The sequence below is a fragment of the Pecten maximus genome, chromosome 16 (assembly GCF_902652985.1).
Source record: "Pecten maximus chromosome 16, xPecMax1.1, whole genome shotgun sequence".
Classification (NCBI taxonomy): Eukaryota; Metazoa; Mollusca; class Bivalvia; order Pectinida; family Pectinidae; genus Pecten; species Pecten maximus.
Genome location: NC_047030.1, coordinates 10,288,899 through 10,315,039, shown reverse-complemented (window position 1 = coordinate 10,315,039; position 26,141 = coordinate 10,288,899). Strand labels below are relative to the sequence as shown.

General features: G+C 40.1%; 1 protein-coding gene across 1 annotated transcript; it reads left to right on the top strand.

The window, feature by feature from the left end:
• Positions 1-473: 473 nt before the first annotated feature.
• Positions 474-10,394, top strand: LOC117345272. The gene is made up of 4 exons (XM_033908318.1): positions 474-588; positions 4,954-6,244; positions 7,361-8,043; positions 9,872-10,394. Exons 2-4 carry the CDS (start codon positions 4,975-4,977, stop codon positions 10,067-10,069), a joined length of 2,151 nt encoding a protein of 716 aa, XP_033764209.1. The 5' UTR covers positions 474-588; positions 4,954-4,974; the 3' UTR covers positions 10,070-10,394.
• The last annotated feature ends 15,747 nt before the right edge of the window (positions 10,395-26,141 follow it).

The following is a 26,141-nucleotide window of genomic DNA, read 5'->3' as shown; positions in this document are numbered from 1 at the left end:
TAAAATACAATTTAAACTAACAACTGGGATTATTTTAAATAAAATATTTAATCATCCGGTATCCATTTTATCGGACGAGAGTCGTATCAGTTAAAATTTGTTTTCAAAACGAACTTAATCTGAAAAGATGTACTTACAACGGCAAATGTTCCACTAAAGGTTGGCAATAGTCAACATGTAAACAAAAAAGCACAGTCCTCGACCACTTGGAGGAAAAACGCAAAAAATCGTCAGGTGTGCGAATTTACGTTACTGTGCGAAATTACGTACCCTTGCTCTACTATAGATGCAACCGATTTATTCAATTTCAATCCTGACTAAACCTACACACATACATTGTATATTCTTATATTCTAGGCCTAGTATCTAACATATAACGTTAGATATGGACATCGGGGTTGCCAATTGCCTGTGTTTCAGGATGTTCCGGACAATTACGGTTTTATGGATCTGGTATTTACTATCGCCCCATGGTCACTGCCGCCATATTTGAACATAAAAAGCTGCAGACGATAGGCCTAGAACATTGGAGTCATCCTTGTTTATCTTGTTAATAACCTGTTAAAGGTACTAGTGATACCTTGATAAGTAAGTATATCATTGAATTATATACACCAGATAGCTATGTGAATGATCAACACACTATACGCCTACCTGTTGAACGATCCTTTCGAACACTTTAGAAAAGACAGGGCCCGGGGTTTGTTTTTAAAAAATTGGGCCTAACTGGAGTTTCACTAGGCCTACTCCAATATCGTAAAGAGGATTACACAGCGAAAGATTTTTGCCAGATATGCCTACCTTTAGGCTACTCCAACAATGTTAGAGGTTTTATACGGCGAGATACTTTTGACAGGCGCCGTGTAACAGTCGGCAAAATAATATCCGATAGAAAAAGAGCCGACCAGCGGCCTCTTATGTTATAGGAGTACCTTTAGGCTAGCTTGTAGTTACATATAAGTACAATGCAGACGACCAGAGAGTAGGCCTATAATCTCTTTCCTGGATATATCGGATCGACTAGGGCCTACAATAAATTTGATAATTTAATATAACTGAAAGGAAAAATCACAGGCGTCTGAAGTTCTGACAGTGACACAGTAAACTGAGATATTGTTGTGAAATCGAGTGGTGTAACATGGCAGGATTGAGTTATCGTATCTGTATGACGATGTTGTCAGACAGAACAGCAACGACAGGAATAAACGTCTGTATTGCTCTGAGGTCTAACCGATAACTGAGGGCTAAAACATAGGTAATATAAAGGCACGAGGACTTCCGGAGGATAACTACCCGGAATCCTCGGAACCGTACGTAAAGTACAATGCTGTTTCACAACATTCCTCCCCGTTTACTAATTGAGCGCGATACGTTACATCACAGCTACACTCTTAAAAAACATCTAGTAACAGAAGTCCAAGTAATGTCAAACCTACAAAATATATGTTTGTTCTAAAACTTGTACTTGATCTCAATACTTGTATCTAAAATTACAACATTTGCAAATGTGAACTAAAATATCAGATTTTCTAAAACCGGGACTATGTACAGCAAGTTCCCGCCAACCATGTTTTTGAAACCTAGTACACAGTTGTGTACTGCATTGTCACCATTGTACTTGGCGGGTACTACTGAAAAGTATAGAATTGGCATTGGTGGAGGAGGCAGTGTGGTTGGTACATATACTTGATAGTGAACATATGGAGGTGGCGATGAAAGTGGGCGAGGTGGAAAGCCCAGTACACCTTGATGAGAGATATATGGCGGTGGTGGTAGAGGAAAGGAGCTGGTATTAGCATCAGACTTTCGGCAGCTTCTTTGAACAGGAGAATGATGCTGATGTAGATGTTGATGAGTTAGATGTTGTTGCCGCTTTTGACGATAATCATGTCGAGTTTGGCGTACATCACACAGGTTACTTGGCAAATTCATCTGGATCTTCTTTTTCCTGTTGACTCTTCTTCTCCTCTTTTTTTCTTTTGCTTTTATGCCATTGTCCAAAGCGCTCTCGATACTCTGTATGTTGCTCCGTGTCCGAACAGACCCATCCTCCATTTGCACCCTCGCTTCAACAAACTCATCTTCGTGTTCCCCTGTGGTGTCTTTCTCGCTCTCGCTGCCTGTCCCAGTTTGTTGACTTTCTCTCAATAACTTATACTCTTTAGCAATTGTAATGGCATCTTCTAATGATTTGGCCAATTCGTTGTCTACAACCGTATAGTACTTGTCCTCTTCCATAACAGTTTTGAGGAACATGTCTATAGCTGTACGTTTGATGGTATCCTCCCCACACTTCCAATAGACAGCTGTAGCTAAATTTGTGATCCTATCAGCGTAATCATCAAGTGATTCACTAGAACCTTTTGAAACAAGGTACAGCTCTTTTCTACATATAGTCACAAGCTCATCATAACTTAACGAATGCATATTTACAAAGATAATCAGCGTACCAAGTTATTATACTACAGACAACAATGAACATTTACAGTACAGTCTAAGAACTCAGATAAATATGTACACCAGAGTATCCAACATTGCACAATACCTGATTACAAATATTTACAACAAATAGGGAAAATTCAGATAGCCATGCACGTCAGAGTATCCGACATTACACAGTATCCGATTACAATAATGAAAAAAGACCAACAATTTACAATACAAGCACAGGTATCAGAAAACTACACACGTAAGAAAATCCGACATTGTATGATATCCGATGATGTGTCTTGATATGAACAAATTTAAGTACGGGAAAACAACGTCAAAAGTTATTGCTGGGCACAAAGTCACATATAATCATACTACTTTTGCATAACGGCTGATGAGATTAACCCACCTAACCATATAAACAAAAGCTAAACATGTATGGAATTCAAATATGGCACCTCGTTCCGTCCGTGAACACAATTTAAGTGTATTTGATGTATGAATACAACAATATAGTATCAGCCTCCTCCCCGTCTAAAAAAATGCAGGCGAATGTATCATACAAAAATATGCTGACACAGCAAAGCGTACACAATAATTTAAAAAACAGAAAAAATGTTTAGAATACCTGTGTGACAAAAATGGATTAAATAATCCAATGTAATGAAGTTAATATTCACAAAAATGCAACTTCAGTAGACAACTAGCGTTAGCGATTCGAAGCATCCGAGTCGATAATAAAGCTAGCTGAAACAAGAAGTTCTTTTGGAAAATGAATAGAATATGTACATTAAATGACACAGGTAAACTGTACAATGAAATGAATAATAAATGCACAGAGTAAAGTGACCATTCAATTCAAACAAGTACGTGACAAGGCATAGGCTAGTACCAACGAGCGATTATCCAGTGAAAACAGCTCACGTACCGAACCACAGGTAAACTGATTAGGTATAGGTCCTATGTGTACACAAAGGAATTTGTACAATCTACATTATTCTCAAAAAATCAAAACTGAAAAATCATACAAAGTAATTACAATGGTCACAAAAGGACATTTCAACCGTAAACAGAACAGTACAAAGCCGGGAAACATCAAAAATGTGCATACTGCAAAAAGTTAATGGGAAAACTAAACAATGATTCCCACAAAAACATATACAAAATCTATCACATCTCACTCGATTTCCGAGGGTTCAGGTATATAAAATCCCACGTCTGACACCAATGTTGTGAAATCGAGTGGTGTAACATGGCAGGAGTGAGTTATCGTATCTGTATGACGATGTTGTCAGACAGAACAGCAACGACAGGAATAAACATCTGTATTGCTCTGAGGTCTAACCGATAACTGAGGGCTAAAACATAGGTAATATAAAGGCACGAGGACTTCCGGAGGATAACTACCCGGAATCCTCGGAACCGTACATAAAATACAATGCTGTTTCACAACTATATAATACCATTTAAAAAATAAGAGTATCTACTATAAAAAATCATATTGTAAATCGTATATTTTTCCCGTTTGCAGAGATTTAAGTGATTGTTGTCATCGGAGGCGTTGCATACCTGTTCTTTTTTATAGTAGCTACTCTTATTTTTTATATGGCATTATATTATATCTCAGTTTACTGTCAGAACTTCAGACGCCTGTGGAAAAATACATTTAGTAGATCTAGCTGATGTATTTTATTCTGACAGGTACACATTATACCTCATTGTAAATAAATTTCATTAATGTTGTCATTTGTTAGTAATCGGTGGGTTCTAGCTAGAATGAACATAAGTTATATTCACCGAAATGCATATGTTGCACAACAATAAAAAAATCCAAAATTGGTATTGCAGTCTAATTATAAGTACATGTCAAGTTATGTAATACAATAATCTACTCGTCTATAATGAAACATTTGAATTAGAAATATCATAATCATGTCCACAAGTACCTGTGGATAACACTAGATAAAAACATCTTTGGATGATCGACCAATTAATGTCTATATTATAGTATACATTCAACTTGAATGGATTTACACCTAATTAGCTAGGACTCATATTATATATACAACAATTAACTTTGTCGATATAGAGGGGTGGAGACACAATGCAACATCCCAGATACTGAGATCGAGAGTTGTAGCAATCCAGACAAATTTGCCGTGGATATATGTATACACGAGGTCTGTATTGTGTGTAACAATATTATGATGAACCCAACGGCCACATACAGAGATTCAATATGGTCTGCTTTGTTGGAGAGTGTTGTTGACATCTATCTGATGATGGCTACCATACATTTTTGTATGTATGCATGTAGCCAAAACATGTCGACAACGCTCTCCAATAAATCTGATCCATTGAATGAATCCCAATTGGCTCACTGTTTTTATGCAAACAAATAACTTTGTTAGAGTAAGATAGCATTTAAAAAAGGCAATTTAAATACAGGTGTACACATGAGAAGCTTTCTGGATTTAATTAATGATACCTTTGTTTGATTTAATAAATTTTTTTTGTTTTTAGTGAGACAGGATTTGACTGCAAATGGAGACAATGGTTTTTAGTGAAATCAATGCAAACAAGGACGGCTGTTGTCTTGTTTGTCATGATGAAACTGTTTACAAGGTTAAAGTCATATTTGGTGAGGAGGTAAAGAAATGTGATAGCGCGAAACTCCGTTTAGAACTGGAGCAGGTATTCCGGGCTGTTCTTCATCTGTCTCATAGTAACAAGAATATTCCACCCATATACACCCAACATTTAATGGTAAAGCCTCTAAAGATATACTGGGCTATATCTGAGAAAATTGGGTTTCGACAGAATGGCAAAGATTTGGAAACATCAAGTTATTTCTTTCAGTTTCATGTTAGTGAACGGCCAGCATGGAAAACTATCCAGAATAATACGCTAAGTGGTAAGAAACCCATCTCCACAAGGGAATCTCACCGAGAAAGTCGCTCTTCTCTGACCAGTGGTGGAAAATCAGGTGAACTCGAGGAAAATGAAGGCGATATAAGAAATCGTAAAAAAGAAAAACACACATCAAGGAAGGTCAACGCAGTTGAAGAAACAAACTGTACTATTGGAGAAGCAACTGGAGAAAACGTAAGAGCTAGAATTGCGACTGAATCTGATGACGAAGAGATACGTGGTAGGGGAAGAGAGGATAAAGGAAAAGATAAAGAGACAAAAGAAAGAAGAAAAAATATCAACAGGAAAGAAACTGATGAACTCTTTTACACAAATAAACAGTTTGGAAGATCTGCAGTAACGGAGCTATCTCAGTCTGGTGTCACAGATTTAGATATCTCATATGGTACAGATTCTGTTCTCACAAATCAGCAGCACAATTCAAGGAAAAAGAGAAAGTCTTATGCTAATGTTGATGATATTACAGGATTTTCTTATAAAGTAAATAAATTCCGTGCCAAAATATCAGGTGGAGACGGCCAGTTGGGAAGGAAAGATCGCCATGTCTTGTACAGAGCTGGAGGTTGTGGTCGTCGTAATGTTCACTCTCCACTAATGGAGCTACCAGATGCGTCTTCCTCGGGTGAAACAGCAGTAACTGTCAACAAATCTAAAGGAAATGTGACATCTAGTATCCACAAAACAAGTTCACTACTGAGAAATTCAACAGAACAAAGACATGGTTTACAATCTCTTGGTAACACTGACAGACGCACCAGTAGTGTTGCTAGGGAGAGGTCTCATACCATACCTGAAAATGTGTCTGAGACTGGCCAAACTTCACATCATTTTATCCGGTGTATGGATCATGATTTATCAACGGACTCACATCAGTGCACTACAAGTGAGTATGTAGATATACTTGATATAAGTTACTGTAAACGTACTTATTTTAGCGCAATCAAATTTTAGCGCATTTGCAGATTTTAGCCAGTTAGAGCAATGATGAATTAGCGCATCCACAGAACTTTCTATAGAAATGGAACGTACAAAAAGTAATTAGCGCAATCATAATTTAGCGCAAGGCTTCCAGCGCGAAAAGCGCTAAAATAAAATTACCGCTAAAATATGTACGTTTACAGTAATTGTTATACATGTTTGACATATATTTTATTCAAGTATCAACTGTCACCAGATCACACACCTATGTTGCAAAGACATTGATTTCCCTTGAACCAACTTAGCTTGGTATAAGCTTACATGAGAAAGGACAGTTTGTTTAAATAACTTCATAGCTAATCTCTAGAGAAGTTTAAGTACAGTATACATGTATTTAGCAATTTTATTTTCTAAATATTTCAATTTCTACTCAAGTTGGACTCAATGAAACTACCAAAATTAATCTGTTTCATTTGCTCATGAATTTGACCAGATTAACACTGATCAGTGCGTATGAATACATGGTTAAAATTATTCCGCGGAACGATTTCCCTTTTTCTACATTGTTGTTATAAACATCGAATGATTATTAAAATTATCAAATTGAGAATGTATTCTTGTATATTATGACAGACCAGATATGCTAAATACTTCTATTTTGACAAAATAATGCTGTTTTTAATCCTAAAATTGCGGACTATTTTACGTCATCGACTAGACATGCACAATCCGGAACTCCTCGGGCTTTTCCGCATTTGGACTTGCACAAGCTTCGAGACATTAACATCTAGACCGATTTTTTTATTCGAAAAAAACCCAATTGAAATATAAGGATTGAATCTTGATTTGGTCGATTTCATGGGGTCATGAATTGAGTTGCTCTTGAGACAAATTCAACATGAACTGCTTCGCAGTTCATTAAATTTGTCTCAAGAGCAACTCAATTCATGACCCCATGAAATCGACCAAATCAAGATTCAATCCTTAAATGATATACACATTATACAGAATGATTGATATGAACATCATGTTAATTGCATTTTATATATAGTTTAATAGTAATGTGATGTTTCTGTTACAGGTACACGTAGTCAGACTTTCAGAGATAGATTGCGGAAAAGAACTATGCCTCACTCAGATGTTACCACAAGTCCCACAGGGTCATCATTGAAAAGTCTGCTTACAAGGCAGTCAGTCTTGCCAAAGGGCCAAACAGTACACACAATATCATCAGAATTGTCTGAATGTAGAAAGTCAGCATCAATATCACCAGCTAAAAACGTGATGAGTGTCAACAGGTCAGTTGCATCTTCCAAACATCAAAGAGGTCGAATGAGGTCAGAAACACCACTGAATGGTCACAGTGGTAGAAGGAGGTCAGAAACGCAATTTAAAAGTCACAAAGGTCGAATGAGGTCAGCAACACCACTGAAAGGTCACAAAGGTCGAAGGAGGTCAGAAACGCCATCCAAAAGTCACAGAGGTCGAATGAGGTCAACAACACCACTGAAAGGTCACAGAGGTCGAATGAGGTCAGAAACACCATCTAAAGGTCACAGGGGGAAATTGAGATCAGAAACACTATCCAAAGGTCACAAAGGGCAAACAAGGTCAACAACACCATCCAAAGGTCACATAGGCCAGAGGATGTCAGCATCGATATCACCGTCGAAAAGTAACAGACGTCAGTTGAGGTCAACAGCAGCATTCCACGAGTCTGAGAGACTGTTGAGGATGCAGCAACCTATACAGCATGGTATCCAGGTACTGATACTAGCTAGATGTACTGTAGTTTTTTCAACAAAAAAAACTACAAAAGTTACTGTTATATCTAAATCATAAATATCCTTATTTAGCAGCCCCATATTGGGGATAGCAGTGCCCTATAGTAGCCTGTCTGTCTGTCTATCCACAAGTTTAGTTCCTTACTGATAATTTGAGTTTTTAGCTTACCTGGACCGAAGGTCCGGTGAGCTGATGCTATGGCACGGCATCCGTCCATCTGTCAAGCCATCGTCCGCCAACATTTGCTTTCAATCGCTACTAGTACTAGTCATAGAATACTTTGTGGATTTAAACCAAATTTGGTCAGAAAGATCCTTGGGGGAAGGGAAACAGATTTTGCATAAACTGTGACTCTGACCCCTCCAGGGGCCAGAGTGGCAGGCCGGGCCCAAATAGGGAACTAGAGGTTATGCTTTAAATCGCTACTAGTCATAAGTTATGAATGGATTTGAACCCAATTTAGTCAGAAACATCCTTGGGGGAAGGGGAACAGATTTTGCAAAAACGGTGACTCTGACCCAAAAAGGGGCCAGAAAAGTGAGGCCCAATATTGGAAATAGAGGTTATTCCTTCAAACTGCTACTTGTCAGAAAGTCCTGCATGGATTTGACCAAATTTAGTCAGGAAGATCCTTTGGGGAAGGGGAACAGGGTTTGCATAAATTGTGGCTGTGACCCTAGGGGTGAGGCCCGATAGAGGAGATAGAGGTAATTCCTTTAAATCGCTCTTGGCATAAAGTTATGAATGGATTTGAACCCAATGTAATTGGTCAGAAACATCCTTGGGGGAAGCAGAACAGATTTTACATAAATGGTGGTTGTGACCCCCCTGGGGCCAGAGGGGCAGGGCCCAAGAGGAGAAATAGAGGTAATTTAATCCTTTTAAATCGCTACTTGTAACTTAACGTTCTGAATAGATTTTAACCTTATTTTGTCAGAAACATTATTGGAAAAAGGGGATCAGATTTTGAATGGTAACTCTGACTACACTGGCCCTAGGGGGATGGGGTCCTATAGGGGAAATAGAGATAAGTCCTTTAGGTCACTACTTACTTACCTTACTCATGAAGTACTGAATAGATATTAACCAAATTTAGTCAGAAACATCCTTGGGGAAGGGAAACAGATTTTTTCATACATGTATAAATATTTTTGAAACCGAGATCCCCATCCCATAATCATGTATAGCATTGCTGAAGGTTAAGGGATAAACACAATCCTGATGTAAAACTAGGCCCTAATGTCTTTCCCCACCTCAAGGGACTTAGTTTCTTTAAACACAATCATGTTGTAAAAACAATCCTGTGGGTCTTTTCCCACCCTTAGAGAGTCTGGACTTCATTTCTAGATTATTTTTTTAAAGCAGTTGAGATCCCCACACTGTCACCACATATAGCATTATTCGAGATCGACAAACAAAGCTGTTAACAATTTTAATGAACATGAACATTATTTGACATTTGTTCAAATCCAACCTGGTGAGCGATACAGGCCCCATGGACCTCTTGTTTTTTTATACCCTGGTATGTAGCTATATAGTATTTCCACATTTGCCTGGAGCATAGGTCACAAATTGTTGTAAAAATCAAAATCTGATTATAGTTACATATTTATTCAGTGTATGTGTTTAAATTGAAAAGCATATATTATATGTACAGCAACATAATACTAGTGTGGGGCCAGATACAATTTTGATAAATACTGTACCTAAAGGCATTATCTATCATGACCGATGTACATGTTCTATTTTTATACAATCTGTACAGGAAATTAAAACAATGACATCATCATTTATTTATCTTTTGTAGCTGACCGACGTGGACCGTTATTTGGTTGAACAGGAAGAACTACAGGAAGTGTCCAAGCTGCAGGAAATGGCTGCCACTCACGATGAACAAAGTTGTTACTACACTCGCAGTCAGAGAAAGCGATCAAGTTTAAGACTGTGGGACTATGTTGATTCCTTTATCATCACTCCTGCCAAAAAGATATTTAAAAGGATGTGAGATTCTGAAGATCTCAAGTCATTTTCAACTGAACTGTGCATTGTAAAGTATGTCATTTTGTATGTACATGTATATATTCCATTGTTTTTTTTTATCCTGTTTGCTCAAAAATATTTCAAATTATTTATCCCCAGATATTTGGATGACTCTTTCCCATGATGGTTTGTACTCCCCTTGTAGCTTTAGCAATACGTGAGTTTGAAGTGCTCGAGGGTTTTTCAGTAAATTTGATATATTTTGTGATCTAAGTAAACATCTCCTGCTTTTCCGTTGAACTTTGTTAAAGTGTATTTACATATGTATGCATGTGTGAACCAATAAGGGTAAATGCAGACCTGCCAACTACTACTATTTTATAGTAATCTTTACTATTTTGTGGTGGTCGTTACTCTTTTTTCTCTCGAAATAGTAGCAAATTACTCTTTTTGATGCAATAGATTTGGCAAGAATTGTTAAGAATTACTCTTTTTTTGCTCAAAAATGGGCCAAATTACTATTTTTGAATTTGAAAGGTTGGCAGGTCTGTAAATGTGTTGTGTGTGTAATTGCCAGTGAACATGACTAGTTTTAATTGTGTACGCTACTTTTAGAATCTGATGTTGGTTATCATGTTAATTTATCCACAGTTATATAATAAGCAAATATATATTAAACAAACAAATTTATGATTTATTGGTTATATTATTTTAGCCTTTTCACATAGATCACAATCATATACAGTTTATATACAATGTATATATGTGTACATCATTTCAGTGAAAAAAAAGATTGCATTATTTTGAATGATCAGATTTTAACTATCCTATATTCTACAGGAGATATACAAGCCATGTGACATATTATAAGTTTAACTAGCCTATTCTACCAGGAGATATACAAGCCATGTGACAGATAATATAAGTTTAACTAGCCTATATTCTACCAGGAGATATACAAGCCATGTGACATATTATAAGTTTAACTAGCCTATTCTACCAGGAGATATACAAGCCATGTGACATATTATAAGTTTAACTAGCCTATTCTACCAGGAGATATACAAGCCATGTGACATATTATGAGTTTAACTAGCCTATTCTACCAGGAGATATACAAGCCATGTGACATATTATAAGTTTATTTTCCGGATTAATGCAAATTGATGTTATGAAAGTTCATAAACTGTTTGTCACAAAGAAACATTTACACTCTGCGATCTGACACCAATGAGACGTGCATTATGTAGCATAAAATCTATAAGAGGCTAACTTGCAATTTCAAAACAGATTTTTAATATTGTTGAAGTGGTTTTGTATATTATAAGTTGTGAAAGATCACCGTGAAAATATCAGTTACACTTTCTAAGTGTAATGTTAAAGTACATTAAATTTTGTTGAAAATTACTGTGTTTACTTTGTATGTTTGTGAAGATTGTTATTGTTGATTTGTCAAAAGTTCTTCATGCATCGTTCTCAATTTTCATTTGAAGATGCATTCGTTTCTACTTGTGATTGAATTTTGAGACTGATCAGAAAACAAAAGGACCATTAGGTTGCCATTTTTGTGTCGCCTGCAAAAAGCAGGTGACATATATAGTTATGACCATGTCAGCGTCGTTGGCACAAAGGTTTCCATGCTGTAAGTTCTCTTGATCCGATCAAACTCAAATTTTATGAAGTACATGTACTTCCTAATCACAATTGCTTGGGAAGGATTTTCAGGTCCAAAGGTCAAGATCACGGTTGCTGAGATTAGAAAACTGGTTTCCATGCAGTAACTCTTGTAATCACCTAACTTGATGTGCAGGCGACTTTAATAGCCACTTCTGTGGAATTCTTGCTAATTCTTGGAAGTTGAAATTTGCTTTTGTTGTTTTTAAAATGTTCATCATTTATCATTTGAATTGATAATGGAAGATTGTTTTCTCTTTTAAGAGGAAAAGCGGAAAGATTAGAAAAGTGGAGAAAAGAGCTGTTGCATTCTAACATAGATCTGATGATCATTCAGTCGTAAGCATCAAGATCCCTCTGGGGATCTCATCTTTACATGACCTTCACCTTTGACTAACTATGCCCAAAATGAATATTAAAAAGTTTCTCTTTCCTTGAGCAGCCCCACACCAAGTTTGGAAGTTCAAATGACAGGTAGCAACATGAAATGTAGTGTAGGGCCCAGTTATTTCGAAAGTTGATTAGGCTAATCACAGTTAAACAACATATATAAAAATTCTAATAAACTTATTTCTGGTAAAGCTAACTACCTTGACAAAATTTCATGAAACTTTATTTATAATAACACTCAGCAGGCTCTTCCTACCTGCCAATCTTGCTAATGATTATATATATCAGCTAGTCGCCTTTTTAACAACTTGGAAGTCAGGTGTTTAACAGTTTCTTTGAAGGTAGTTGGAAGCTTTAGTCAAAATGAAAAATGCAGGTCAAAGTCATGACGATGACCTTCTTATACTTATAATAGTAAATACATGACACATCGCCTCACCTATAGATGAAATCAACTGTAACATCTCGAAAATATGAACTTCAATCGGTGACATGTAGGTAGAGCTAGCTCCAGGACCAGATAAAATATGGATTGACACAACTCAAAAACAGTCCGGTGTTTCCAAGAGGGGGACTATATAATAACATGTTGCTCATTATCATAAAGATAATTTACTTCAGTTTCTGTTGCATTATACAGTTTTTAAATCCCCTAACCCTGTTAGTGTCATGGTATAGGCTAACCATGGGCCTGTTGGTTTATGTGGACAAACCGGTTTGTCAGTTTTTAAATGAAATATTTCAAACACATATCTTGACGGACCTGCGAGTGTTAATACAGGCCTTGAAAGTCTTTGTCAAGGCGGGTCTAAGACTGAAACAAATATAAAATCACCAGGTCCATCTTTATTTCATAAACAAACAACATCGGTCCAACTGGTCAAACTGTTTGTACCATAAAAACAACAAGAGGCCCATGGGGCCTGTATCGCTCACCTGGTTGGATTAGACCAAATGTCGAAATAATGTTCATATTCAATTTGTTTTATTTGTAAAACTCTAACAATGCTATATATGGTTATAGTGTGGGAATCCGAACTGCTTTAAAGATTAATGAAGGCCAGACTCTCTAAGGTCTGAAAGACCTCAAGAATTGTTTATAGAACATGCATTCATCACTTTATGACTAGAAGCGATTTAAAGGAATTACCTCTATTTCACCTATTGGACCCAGCCCCTTTGGCCCTTCGGGGGTCAGAGTCACCATTTATGCAAAATCTGTTCCCCTGTTTCTGACCAAATTTGGTTCAAATCCATTCATAACTTGACGACTAGTAGCGATTCAAAGGAATTACCTCTATTTCCCCCACTGTGCCCCGCCCTTTTGGCCCCTTTAGGGTCAGAGTCACCGTTTATGCAAAATCTGTTCCCCTTCCCCCAAGGATGTTTCTGACCAAATTGGGTTCAAATCCATTCATAACTTTATGACTAGTAGCAATTTAAAGGAATTACCTCTATTTCCCCTATTGGGCCCCGCCCCTTTGGCCCCTCCGGGGTCAGAGCCACCATTTTTGCAAAATCTGTTCCCCTTCCCCCCAAGGATGTTTCTGACCAAATTGGGTTCAAATCCATTCATAACTTTATGACTAGTAGCGATTCAAAGGAATTACCTCTATTTCCCCCACTGGGCACCGCCCTTTTAGACCCTTTAGGGTCAGAGTCACCATTTATGCAAAATCTGTTCCCCTTCCCCAAGGATGTTTCGGAACATATTGGGTTTAAATCCATTCATAACTTAATAACTGGTAGCGATTTAAAGGTATTACCTCTATTTCACCTATTAGGCCCCGCCCCTTTGGCCCCTCAGGGGTCAGAGTCACAATTTATGCAAAATCTGTTCCCCTTCCCCAAGGATGTTTCTGACCAAATTGGATTTAAATCCATTGATAACTTTATGACAAATAGCGATTTAAAGGAATTACCTCTATTTTCCCCAACTGGGCCCCGCCCTTTTGGCCCCTCAGGGGTCAGAGTCACCATTTATGCAAAATCTGTTCCCTTTCCCCCCAAGGATGTTTCTGACCAAATTGGGTTCAAATCCATTCATAACTTTATGACAAGTAGCGATTTAAAGGAATTACTTCTATTTCTCCTATTGGGACCCGCCCTTTTGGCCCCTTTGGGGGTTAGTATCACCATTTATGCAAAATAGGTTCCTCTTCCTCCAAGGATGTTTCTGACCAAATTGGGTTCAAATCCATTCATAACTTTATGACAAGTAGCGATTTAAAGGAATTACCTCTATTTTACCTATTGGGCCCCGCCCCTTTGGCCCCTCAGGGGTCAGAGTCACCATTTATGCAAAATCTGTTCCCCTTCCCCCAAGGATGTTTCTGACCAAATTGGGTTCAAATCCATTCACAACTTTATGACCAGTAGTGATTTAAAGGAATTACCTCTATTTCCCCCACTGGGCCCCGCCCCTTTGGCCCCTCCGGGGTCAGAGCCACCATTTATGCAAAATCTCTTCCCCTTCTCCCAAGGATGTTTCTGACCAAATTGGGTTCAAATCCATTCATAACTTTATAACTAGTAGCGATTTAAAGGAATTACTTCTATTTCCCCTATTGGGACCCGCCCCTTTGGCCCCTTGGGGGTCAGTGTCACCATTTATGCAAAATAGGTTCCTCTTCCTCCAAAGATATCTCTGACCAAATTGGGTTCAAATCCATTCATAACTTTATGACAAGTAGCGATTTAAAGGAATTACCTTTATTTCCCCTATTTGGCCCTGCCCCTTTGGCCCCTCCGGGGTCAGAGCCACCATTTTTGCAAAATCTGTTCCCCTTCCCCCCAAGGATGTTTCTGACCAAATTGGGTTCAAATCCATTCATAACTTTATGACTAGTAGCGATTCAAAGGAATTACCTCTATTTCCCCCACTGGGCACCGCCCTTTTAGACCCTTTAGGGTCAGAGTCACCATTTATGCAAAATCTGTTCCCCTTCCCCAAGGATGTTTCGGAACATATTGGGTTTAAATCCATTCATAACTTAATAACTGGTAGCGATTTAAAGGTATTACCTCTATTTCACCTATTAGGCCCCGCCCCTTTGGCCCCTCAGGGGTCAGAGTCACAATTTATGCAAAATCTGTTCCCCTTCCCCAAGGATGTTTCTGACCAAATTGGATTTAAATCCATTGATAACTTTATGACAAATAGCGATTTAAAGGAATTACCTCTATTTTCCCCAACTGGGCCCCGCCCTTTTGGCCCCTCAGGGGTCAGAGTCACCATTTATGCAAAATCTGTTCCCTTTCCCCCCAAGGATGTTTCTGACCAAATTGGGCCCCCCTTTGGTAGGTTTTAAAAAATTACCTTTATTTAGGGCCCCCCCTTTCCCCCGGGGTTTGACCAATTTTCAAAAACTTTTTTTAAAAAAATTTTAAAAGGAAACCATTCTATTTAACGACTTTGGTTTTATTTCCCATTTTGGGCCCCCTTTCCCCCCGGGGTCGGCCTTTTGGGAAAAATTTTCCCCTTCCCCAAAAGGTTTTTTAAAAATTTTTTCCATTTGGGGTTTGGGGGAAACCATTTTCCCCCCCCCCCCTTTCCCCCGGGTCGACATTTTCAAACCCCTTTTTTTCCCCAAAGGGGTTTAAAAATTTTTAAAAATTTTTTTTCATTTAGCATTTTGTAATTCCCCCCCTTTTCCCCCCCCCCCTTTGGGCCCCCCCCCCTTTCCCCTTTAGTTCCCCTTCCCCCAAAAATTCCCCCCTTTTTTTTTAAAAATTTTTTTTCTTTTTTTTTTCCCCTTTCCCCAAAAAAACCCCTTTTTTCCCCCCCGGGGGCCCCCCTTTCCCCCTTTTCCCCCCCCAATTTTTTTCCTTTTCCCCCCCCAAATTTTTGCAAAGGGGGTTTAAAAAACCTTTTCCCCCCCCGGGGCCCCCCCCCCCTCCAAAACCCCCCCTTTTCCCGGGTCCCTCCCTTTTAAAACCCCTTTCCCCCCCCCCCCCCGGGGCCCCTTTTTTCCCCTTAAACCCCCCCCGGGGCCCAAAATTTTTCCCTTTTCCCCCTTTTAAAGGGCCCCCCTTTTCCCCAAGGGGGGGCACCTTATTCCCCCCCATTTGGGGCCCCCCCCCCCCCCCCCCGGGCAAAATTTTAAAACCCCCCCTTTTTTTTCCCCCCCCCCGGGGCCCCCCCCCCCACCCCCCCAAAAATTTTTTTAAATTTTTCCCCCCTTTCCCCCTGGGCCCTTTAACCCCTTTTCAAAATTTAAAAATTTTCTTTTCCCTTTTCCTTTTTTCCTTTTTAAAAAAACCTAACTTTTTTCCCCCCCCCCACCCTTTCCCCGTTTGGAAAAAAATTTTTTTCAAATTTTTTTTTTAAATTTTTTTTAAACCTTTTCCCCCAAAAAAAACTTTTAAAAAAAATTTTTCCCAATTCCCCGCCTTGGTCATCAACCCAAAAAAAAATTTTTTTCCCCAAATTTTTTCCCCTTGGTTTCCCCTTTCCCCCCCAAAAACATTTTTTGGAAATCTTTCCCCTTTCCCGTTTTTTCCGGGGGGAAAAATTTAAAAAAACCCCCAAAAATTCAAAAGGGCCCTTACCCTTTTGGTGATTTTAAAATTTTTTTCCCCCCCCCCCCGGGTCCGGGGAAGGAATTTTGCAAAAAACTTTCCCCTTAAAATTTTTCCAAAAATTTAACCCCTCAATTTAAAAGCCCATCAAAGGAATTACTTTTTTCCCCATTGGCCCCCCCTTTTGGCCCCTTGGGGTATCCCATTTATGAAAATGGTTCCTTCCTCAAATTTTCGACCAATGGGTTCAAATCCATTCATAACTAAAAAGGTTAAGGAAATTTTTTTTTTCCCTTTGGCCCCGCCCTTGGCCCCTCGGGTAACCAATTTTGCAAAATCTGTCCCATTCCCCCAAAAATTTTTATTCCCAAAATTTGGGTTTGCCTTTAAATTGACATTTCAAAGGCCCTTTTTCCCCAGGGGCCCTTTCATTTATCAAAGGATTTACAATTTTAAAACCCTTCCTTCCCCGGATTTGGTTTTTAAACCCTTTTTAAAACTTTGCAAATTGGTTTTTTCACCATTACCCCCCCCTTGGCCCCATAAAATTTGAAAACTTTTTTCCCAATTTCTTTGAAAATTTTTAAAAATTTTCTTTGACAAATACATTAAGGTTACCTCAATTTCCCCAACTTGGGCCCCTTTTTTCCCTGGGTTAAACCATTTAAAAATTTCCTTTTCCCCAAGGATTTCCCCCCTTGGCACCATTTAACTTTTCTACTTTATAAAGGGTTCTTTTCCCCCTTGGACCCCCTTGGCCCTGGGAAATTTAAAGAAAAAATTTCCCAATTCCCCAAATTTTTTGGAAACCCCTTCAAATTATCCCTTTCAAGAATTGGATTCCTTTATCCCTTATTTCCTCCCTTTGGCCTCCGGGTAAAGGAAATTTTTCAAACTTTTCCCCCCCCTTTGGCAATTGGGTTTCAATTTCAAATTTTCCCCATTCAAAAATTCAAAATTTCCCCCCCCCCTTTTAAACTTTAAGGGAATCACACCTATTGAAAATTTGTCCCCGGTGTTGTCAATTTGTAAATAAATCCTTCCCAAATTTTGGGGATTGGGTTTAAATATTCAAAATTTATAAAGGGGTTTGGCCCAGGGTATCCTTTTGCAAACTCCCCTTCCCCGGGGTTTTGACCCATTGGATTTTTCAAAACTTTGACAAATGGATTTAAAGGAATTTTTTATTCCAAAAGGGCCCCTTTCCCGGGTTTTGCCCCTTTGGCTCGTTTCCCCTTTCCAAATGTTTTGCACCTTGGAAATTCAACCTTAACCCTCATTAAAGGAAATTAAATTATTCCTCTATCCCGCCCCCCTTTGGCCCCGTTGGGCGTACCCTTTTCAATTCCCTTTTTCCCCGGGTTTTTTGACAAATTGGGTTCAATCCATTCATAACTTTATACAGACGATTTTTAAAAGAATTCCCTTTTTTCCCCTTTGGGCCCGCCCCTTTGGCCCCTTGGGGGTCAGGTCCATTTAAAAAATTTCCTCTTCCCCAAGATTTCTGACCAAATTGGTTAAATCCATTCAACTTAAATAGTAGCATTTAAAGGAAATTATTCCCCTATTTCCCCCTTGGCCCCCGGGGGCCTCCCTTGCTTTCCCAATTTTCCCTCAAATTTTTCAAATTTTCCAAATTTTCAAATTTAAAATTACTCTTTCCCTAAGGCCCCCCTTTCCCCTGGGCCCCCCTTTTCCCTTTTCCCTTCCCCCAAATTTTGCAAATTGGTTTTTTCCTTAATTTTGGGAATCATTAAATAATTACACCCCATTTTTCCCCCCCCCTTTAGGCCCCGGGCCCGGCCCTTTTCCCCAAAAGGTCTTCAAGTTTTTCAATTTTCCCTATCAAGGGTGTGCAATGGTTTAAAAACCCTTTCCCCCTTTTCCCTGGGTTTAAAATTAATCCCTTTAAACCCCCCTTTGGCCCCAAAAGGTAATGCACCATTTTAAAAAGTTTCTATTCCCATTTTCTCCAAATTTGGCCCAAAACAATATTTAAATTTTAATTCCCAAATTTTCCCCAAAAAGGGCCCCCCTTTCTTTCTACTTTAAAAAATTCCTCTTTTCCCTATCTGGCCGCCCTTTGGCATCCTACCTTAAGAAGTCCCATTTAAATTATTTTTCCCCCAAGGTTTCTCTTCCCCCTTGGGTAACCATTTAAAATCTTTTCCCCCCCCCCCAATTTTCCCAAAATTGGGTCACCATTTCCCCTTAGATTACCAAAAGGAAAATTTCCCCTTCCCCATTTGACCCTTAACCCTTTTTTCCCATTATTAAAATTCCCTTCCCCCCTCCGGCCATTGGGCTTCCTTAAACTTTTAAAAGGGAGCATTTAAATTACCCCTTTAATTAGGCCCCCCCCTTGGCCCCTTTTTCCCTTCCCAATTTTCCCTGTTCCAAAATTTTTTTCCCAAATTTTCCATTTTCAAATTTTAAATTTGCAATTACTTTATTCCCCATTTCCCCCCCTTTTCCCCCGGGCCCCCCTTTTCCTGTCCCCCCCCAAGTGTTTAAAATTTTCAAAAATTAATTTGCCATAATAAATTTTCCCCTTTTTCCACTGGCCCCCCTTTGGGCCCCCGGGCCCTTTAGGCCCACCGTATTTGCAAATTGGGGAATTTCCAATTTCCCTTCCCCAAAGGTTTCTCCAAATTGGGCCCCAATGCCATTTCATAATTTCAAGGCTTTCCAAAATTACCTGGGGCAATCCATTATTGGGGCCCGCCCCCTTAAAGGCCCCTTGGGGCCATTCCCTTTATTTGAAAATCTCTTCCCCTTCTCCCAAGGATGTTTCTGACCAAATTGGGTTCAAATCCATTCATAACTTTATAACTAGTAGCGATTTAAAGGAATTACTTCTATTTCCCCTATTGGGACCCGCCCCTTTGGCCCCTTGGGGGTCAGTGTCACCCTTTATGCAAAATAGGTCCTCTTCCTCCAAAGATATCTCTGACCAAATTGGGTTCAAATCCATTCATAACTTTATGACAAGTAGCGATTTAAAGGAATACCTTTATTTCCCCTATTTGGGCCCTGCCCCTTTGGCCCCTTGGGGGTCAGAATCCCACTTTATGCAAAATCTGTTCCCCTGTTTCTGACCAAATTTGGTTCAAATCCATTCATAACTTGACGACTAGTAGCGATTCAAAGGAATTACCTCTATTTCCCCCACTGTGCCCCGCCCTTTTGGCCCCTTTAGGGTCAGAGTCACCGTTTATGCAAAATCTGTTCCCCTAATTCCCCCAAGGATGTTTCTGACAAAATTGGGTTCAAATCCATTCATAACTTTATAACTAGTAGCGATTTAAAGGAATTACTTCTATTTCCCCTATTGGGACCCGCCCCTTTGGCCCCTTGGGGGTCAGTGTCACCATTTATGCAAAATAGGTTCCTCTTCCTCCAAAGATATCTCTGACCAAATTGGGTTCAAATCCATTCATAACTTTATGACAAGTAGCGATTTAAAGGAATTACCTTTATTTCCCCTATTTGGCCCTGCCCCTTTGGCCCCTTGGGGGTCAGAATCCCACTTTATGCAAAATCTGTTCCCCTGTTTCTGACCAAATTTGGTTCAAATCCATTCATAACTTGACGACTAGTAGCGATTCAAAGGAATTACCTCTATTTCCCCCACTGTGCCCCGCCCTTTTGGCCCCTTTAGGGTCAGAGTCACCGTTTATGCAAAATCTGTTCCCCTAATTCCCCCAAGGATGTTTCTGACAAAATTGGGTTCAAATCCATTCATAACTTTATGACTAGTAGCAATTTAAAGGAATTACCTCTATTTCCCCTATTGGGCCCCGCCCCTTTGGCCCCTTGGGGGTCAGTGTCACCATTTATGCAAAATAGGTTCCTCTTCCTCCAAAGATATCTCTGACCAAATTGGGTTCAAATCCATTCATAACTTTATGACAAGTAGCGATTTAAAGGAATTACCTTTATTTCCCCTATTTGGCCCTGCCCCTTTGGCCCCTTGGGGGTCAGAATCCCCATTTATGCAAAATCTGTTCCCTTCCCCAAGGATGTTTCTGACCAAATTTGGTTTCAAATCCATTCATAACTTTATGACTAGTAGCGATTCAAAGGAATTACCTCTATTTCCCCCACTGTGCCCCGCCCTTTTGGCCCCTTTAGGGTCAGAGTCACCAGTTTATGCAAAATCTGTTCCCCTAATTCCCCCAAGGATGTTCTGACCAAATTGGGTTCAAATCCATTCATAACTTTATGAACTAGTAGCGATTTAAAGGAATTACCTCTATTTCCCCTATTGGGCCCCGCCCCTTTGGCCCTCCGGGGTCAGAGCCACCATATTTGCAAAATCTGTTCCCCTTCCCCCAAGGATGTTTCTGACCAAATTGGGTTCAAATCCATTCATAACTTTATGACTAGTAGCGATTAAAGGAATTACCTCTATTTCCCCTATTGGGCCCCGCCCCTTTGGCCCCTTGGGGGTCAGTGTCACCATTTATGCAAAATAGGTTCCTCTTCCTCCAAAGATATCTCTGACCAAATTGGGTTCAAATCCATTCATAACTTTATGACAAGTAGCGATTTAAAGGAATTACCTTTATTTCCCCTATTTGGCCCTGCCCCTTTGGCCCCTTGGGGGTTAGAATCCCCATTTATGCAAAATCTGTTCCCCTGTTTCTGACCAAATTTGGTTCAAATCCATTCATAACTTGACGACTAGTAGCGATTCAAAGGAATTACCTCTATTTCCCCCACTGTGCCCCGCCCTTTTGGCCCCTTTAGGGTCAGAGTCACCGTTTATGCAAAATCTGTTCCCCTAATTCCCCCAAGGATGTTTCTGACCAAATTGGGTTCAAATCCATTCATAACTTTATGACTAGTAGCAATTTAAAGAAATTACCTCTATTTCCCCTATTGGGCCCCGCCCCTTTGGCCCCTCCGGGGTCAGAGCCACCATATTTGCAAAATTATTCCCCTTCCCCCAAGGATGTTTCTGACCAAATTGGGTTCAAATCCATTCATAACTTTATGACTAGTAGCGATTTAAAGGAATTACCTCTATTTCCCCCACTGGGCACCACCCTTTAGACCCTTTAGGGTCAGAGTCACCATTTATGCAAAATCTGTTCCCCTTCCCCAAGGATGTTTCTGACCAAATTGGATTTAAATCCATTGATAACTTTATGACAAATAGCGATTTAAAGGAATTACCTCTATTTCCCCAACTGGGCCCCGCCCTTTTGGCCCCTCAGGGGTCAGAGTCACGATTTATGCAAAATCTGTTCCCTTTCCCCCCAAGGATGTTTCTGATCAAATTGGGTTCAAATCCATTCATAACTTTATGACAAGTAGCGATTTAAAGGAATTACTTCTATTTCTCCTATTTGGACCCGCCCTTTTGGCCCCTTTGGGGGTTAGTATCACCATTTATGCAAAATAGGTTCCTCTTCCTCCAAGGAAGTTTCTGACCAAATTGGGTTCAAATCCATTCATAACTTTATGACAAGTAGCGATTTAAAGGAATTACCTCTATTTTACCTATTGGGCCCCGCCCCTTTGGCCCCTCCGGGGTCAGAGTCACCATTTATGCAAAATCTGTTCCCCTTCCCCCAAGGATGTTTCTGACCAAATTGGGTTCAAATCCATTCACAACTTTATGACTAGTAGTGATTTAAAGGAATTACCTCTATTTCCCCCACTGGGCCCCGCCCCTTTGGCCCCTCCGGGGTCAGAGCCACCATTTATGCAAAATCTCTTTCCCTTCTCCCAAGGATGTTTCTGACCAAATTGGGTTCAAATCCATTCATAACTTTATAACTAGTAGCGATTTAAAGGAATTACTTCTATTTCCCCTATTGGGACCCGCCCCTTTGGCCCCTTGGGGGTCAGTGTCACCATTTATGCAAAATAGGTTCCTCTTCCTCCAAAGATATCTCTGACCAAATTGGGTTCAAATCCATTCATGACTTGATGACAAGTAGCAATTTAAAGGAATTACCTTTATTTCCCCTATTTGGCCCTGCCCCTTTGGCCCCTTGGGGGTCAGAATCCCCATTTATGCAAAATCTGTTCCCCTGTTTCTGACCAAATTTGGTTCAAATCCATTCATAACTTGACGACTAGTAGCGATTCAAAGGAATTACCTCTATTTCCCCCACTGTGCCCCGCCCTTTTGGCCCCTTAGGGTCAGAGTCACCGTTTATGCAAAATCTGTTCCCTAATTCCCCCAAGGATGTTTCTGACCAAATTGGGTTCAAAATCCATTCATAACTTTATGAACTAGTAGCAATTTAAAGAATTACCTCTATTTCCCCTATTGGGCCCCGCCCCTTTGGCCCCTCCGGGGTCAGAGCCACCATATTTGCAAAATTATTTCCCCTTCCCCCCAAGGATGTTTCTGACCAAATTGGGTTCAAATCCATTCATAACTTTATGACTAGTAGCGATTTAAAGGAATTACCTCTATTTCCCCTATTGGGCCCCGCCCCTTTGGCCCCTTGGGGGTCAGTGTCACCATTTATGCAAAATAGGTTCCTCTCCCAATGAAGTTTCTGACCAATGGTTCAAACCATTTAACTTTATGACCGTAGCGATTAAGGATTGCCCTTGGGGTAACCTTTGGGCCCCGCCCTTTGGCCCTCAGGGGTAGTCACCATTGGTTATGCAAAATCCTTTCCCCTTCCCCAAGGATTTTGCAAATTGGTTTCAAATCGTCACAACTTTATTGACCCCTAGTTGATTTAAAGGAATACCTCTATTTCCCACTGGCCACCCCTTTGCCCCCGGGGTTCCAAGCACATTTATGCAAATTTTCAATCCTTCTACCCTAGGATGTTCTGACCAAATTCGGTTCAAATCCATTCAAAACTTTGCAACTACTAGATCTAAAGGAATTATTCTATCCCTATTGGAACCCGCCCCTTTGGCCCCTGGGGTCGTGTCACCATTTGGTTCAAATAGGTTCCTTCTCCAAATATCTCTACAATGGGTTCAAAATTCCTCATAATTTCCTGCAAGTAGCACATTTGCCCACGTTAGAATTACCTCTATTTCCCCAACTGGGCCCCGCCCTTTTGGCCCCTCAGGGGTCAGAGTCACGATTTATGCAAAATCTGTTCCCTTTCCCCCCAAGGATGTTTCTGATCAAATTGGGTTCAAATCCATTCATAACTTTATGACAAGTAGCGATTTAAAGGAATTACTTCTATTTCTCCTATTGGGACCCGCCCTTTTGGCCCCTTTGGGGGTTAGTATCACCATTGATGCAAAATAGGTTCCTCTTCCTCCAAGGAAGTTTCTGACCAAATTGGGTTCAAATCCATTCATAACTTTATGACAAGTAGCGATTTAAAGGGAATTACCTCTATTTTACCTATTGGGCCCCGCCCCTTTGGCCCCTCAGGGGTCAGAGTCACCATTTATGCAAAATCTGTTCCCCTTCCCCCAAGGATGTTTCTGACCAAATTGGGTTCAAATCCATTCACAACTTTATGACTAGTAGTGATTTAAAGGAATTACCTCTATTTCCCCCACTGGGCCCCGCCCCTTTGGCCCCTCCGGGGTCAGAGCCACCATTTATGCAAAATCTCTTTCCCTTCTCCCAAGGATGTTTCTGACCAAATTCGGTTCAAATCCATTCAAAACTTTATAACTAGTAGCGATTTAAAGGAATTACTTCTATTTCCCCTATTGGGACCCGCCCCTTTGGCCCCTTGGGGGTCAGTGTCACCATTTATGCAAAATAGGTTCCTCTTCCTCCAAAGATATCTCTGACCAAATTGGGTTCAAATCCATTCATAACTTTATGACAAGTAGCAATTTAAAGGAATTACCTTTATTTCCCCTATTTGGCCCTGCCCCTTTGGCCCCTTGGGGGTCAGAATCCCCATTTATGCAAAATCTGTTCCCCTGTTTCTGACCAAATTTGGTTCAAATCCATTCATAACTTGACGACTAGTAGCGATTCAAAGGAATTACCTCTATTTCCCCCACTGTGCCCCGCCCTTTTGGCCCCTTTAGGGTCAGAGTCACCGTTTATGCAAAATCTGTTCCCCTTCCCCCAAGGATGTTTCTGATCAAATTGGGTTCAAATCCATTCATAACTTTATGACTAGTAGCGATTTAAAGGAATTACCTCTATTTCCCCTATTGGGCCCCACTCCTTTGGCCCCTCCGGGGTCAGTTCCACCATTTATGCAAAATCTGTTCCCCTAATTCCCCCAAGGATGTTTCTGACCAAATTTGGTTCAAATCCATTCATAACTTTATGACTAGTAGCAATTTAAAGGAATTACCTCTATTTCCCCTATTGGGCCCCGCCCCTTTGGCCCCTCCGGGGTCAGAGCCACCATATTTGCAAAATTATTTCCCCTTCCCCCCAAGGATGTTTCTGACCAAATTGGGTTCAAATCCATTCATAACTTTATGACTAGTAGCGATTCAAAGGAATTACCTCTATTTCCCCCACTGGGCACCACCCTTTTAGACCCTTTAGGGTCAGAGTCACCATTTATGCAAAATCTGTTCCCCTTCCCCAAGGATGTTTCTGACCAAATTGGATTTAAATCCATTGATAACTTTATGACTAATAGCGATTTAAAGGAATTACCTCTATTTCCCCAACTGGGCCCCGCCCTTTTGGCCCCTCAGGGGTCAGAGTCACGATTTATGCAAAATCTGTTCCCTTTCCCCCCAAGGATGTTTCTGATCAAATTGGGTTCAAATCCATTCATAACTTTATGACAAGTAGCGATTTAAAGGAATTACTTCTATTTCTCCTATTGGGACCCGCCCTTTTGGCCCCTTTGGGGGTTAGTATCACCATTTATGCAAAATAGGTTCCTCTTCCTCCAAGGAAGTTTCTGACCAAATTGGGTTCAAATCCATTCATAACTTTATGACAAGTAGCGATTTAAAGGAATTACCTCTATTTTACCTATTGGGCCCCGCCCCTTTGGCCCCTCAGGGGTCAGAGTCACCATTTATGCAAAATCTGTTCCCCTTCCCCCAAGGATGTTTCTGACCAAATTGGGTTCAAATCCATTCACAACTTTATGACTAGTAGTGATTTAAAGGAATTACCTCTATTTCCCCCACTGGGCCCCGCCCCTTTGGCCCCTCCGGGGTCAGAGCCACCATTTATGCAAATCTCTTCCCTTCTCCCAAGGATGTTTCTGACCAAATTGGGTTCAAATCCATTCATAACTTTATAACTAGTAGCGATTTAAAGGAATTACTTCTATTTCCCCTATTGGGACCCGCCCCTTTGGCCCCTTGGGGGTCAGTGTCACCATTTATGCAAAATAGGTTCCTCTTCCTCCAAAGATATCTCTGACCAAATTGGGTTCAAATCCATTCATAACTTTATGACAAGTAGCGATTTAAAGGAATTACCTTTATTTCCCCTATTTGGCCCTGCCCCTTTGGCCCCTTGGGGGTCAGAATCCCCATTTATGCAAAATCTGTTCCCCTGTTTCTGACCAAATTTGGTTCAAATCCATTCATAACTTGACGACTAGTAGCGATTCAAAGGAATTACCTCT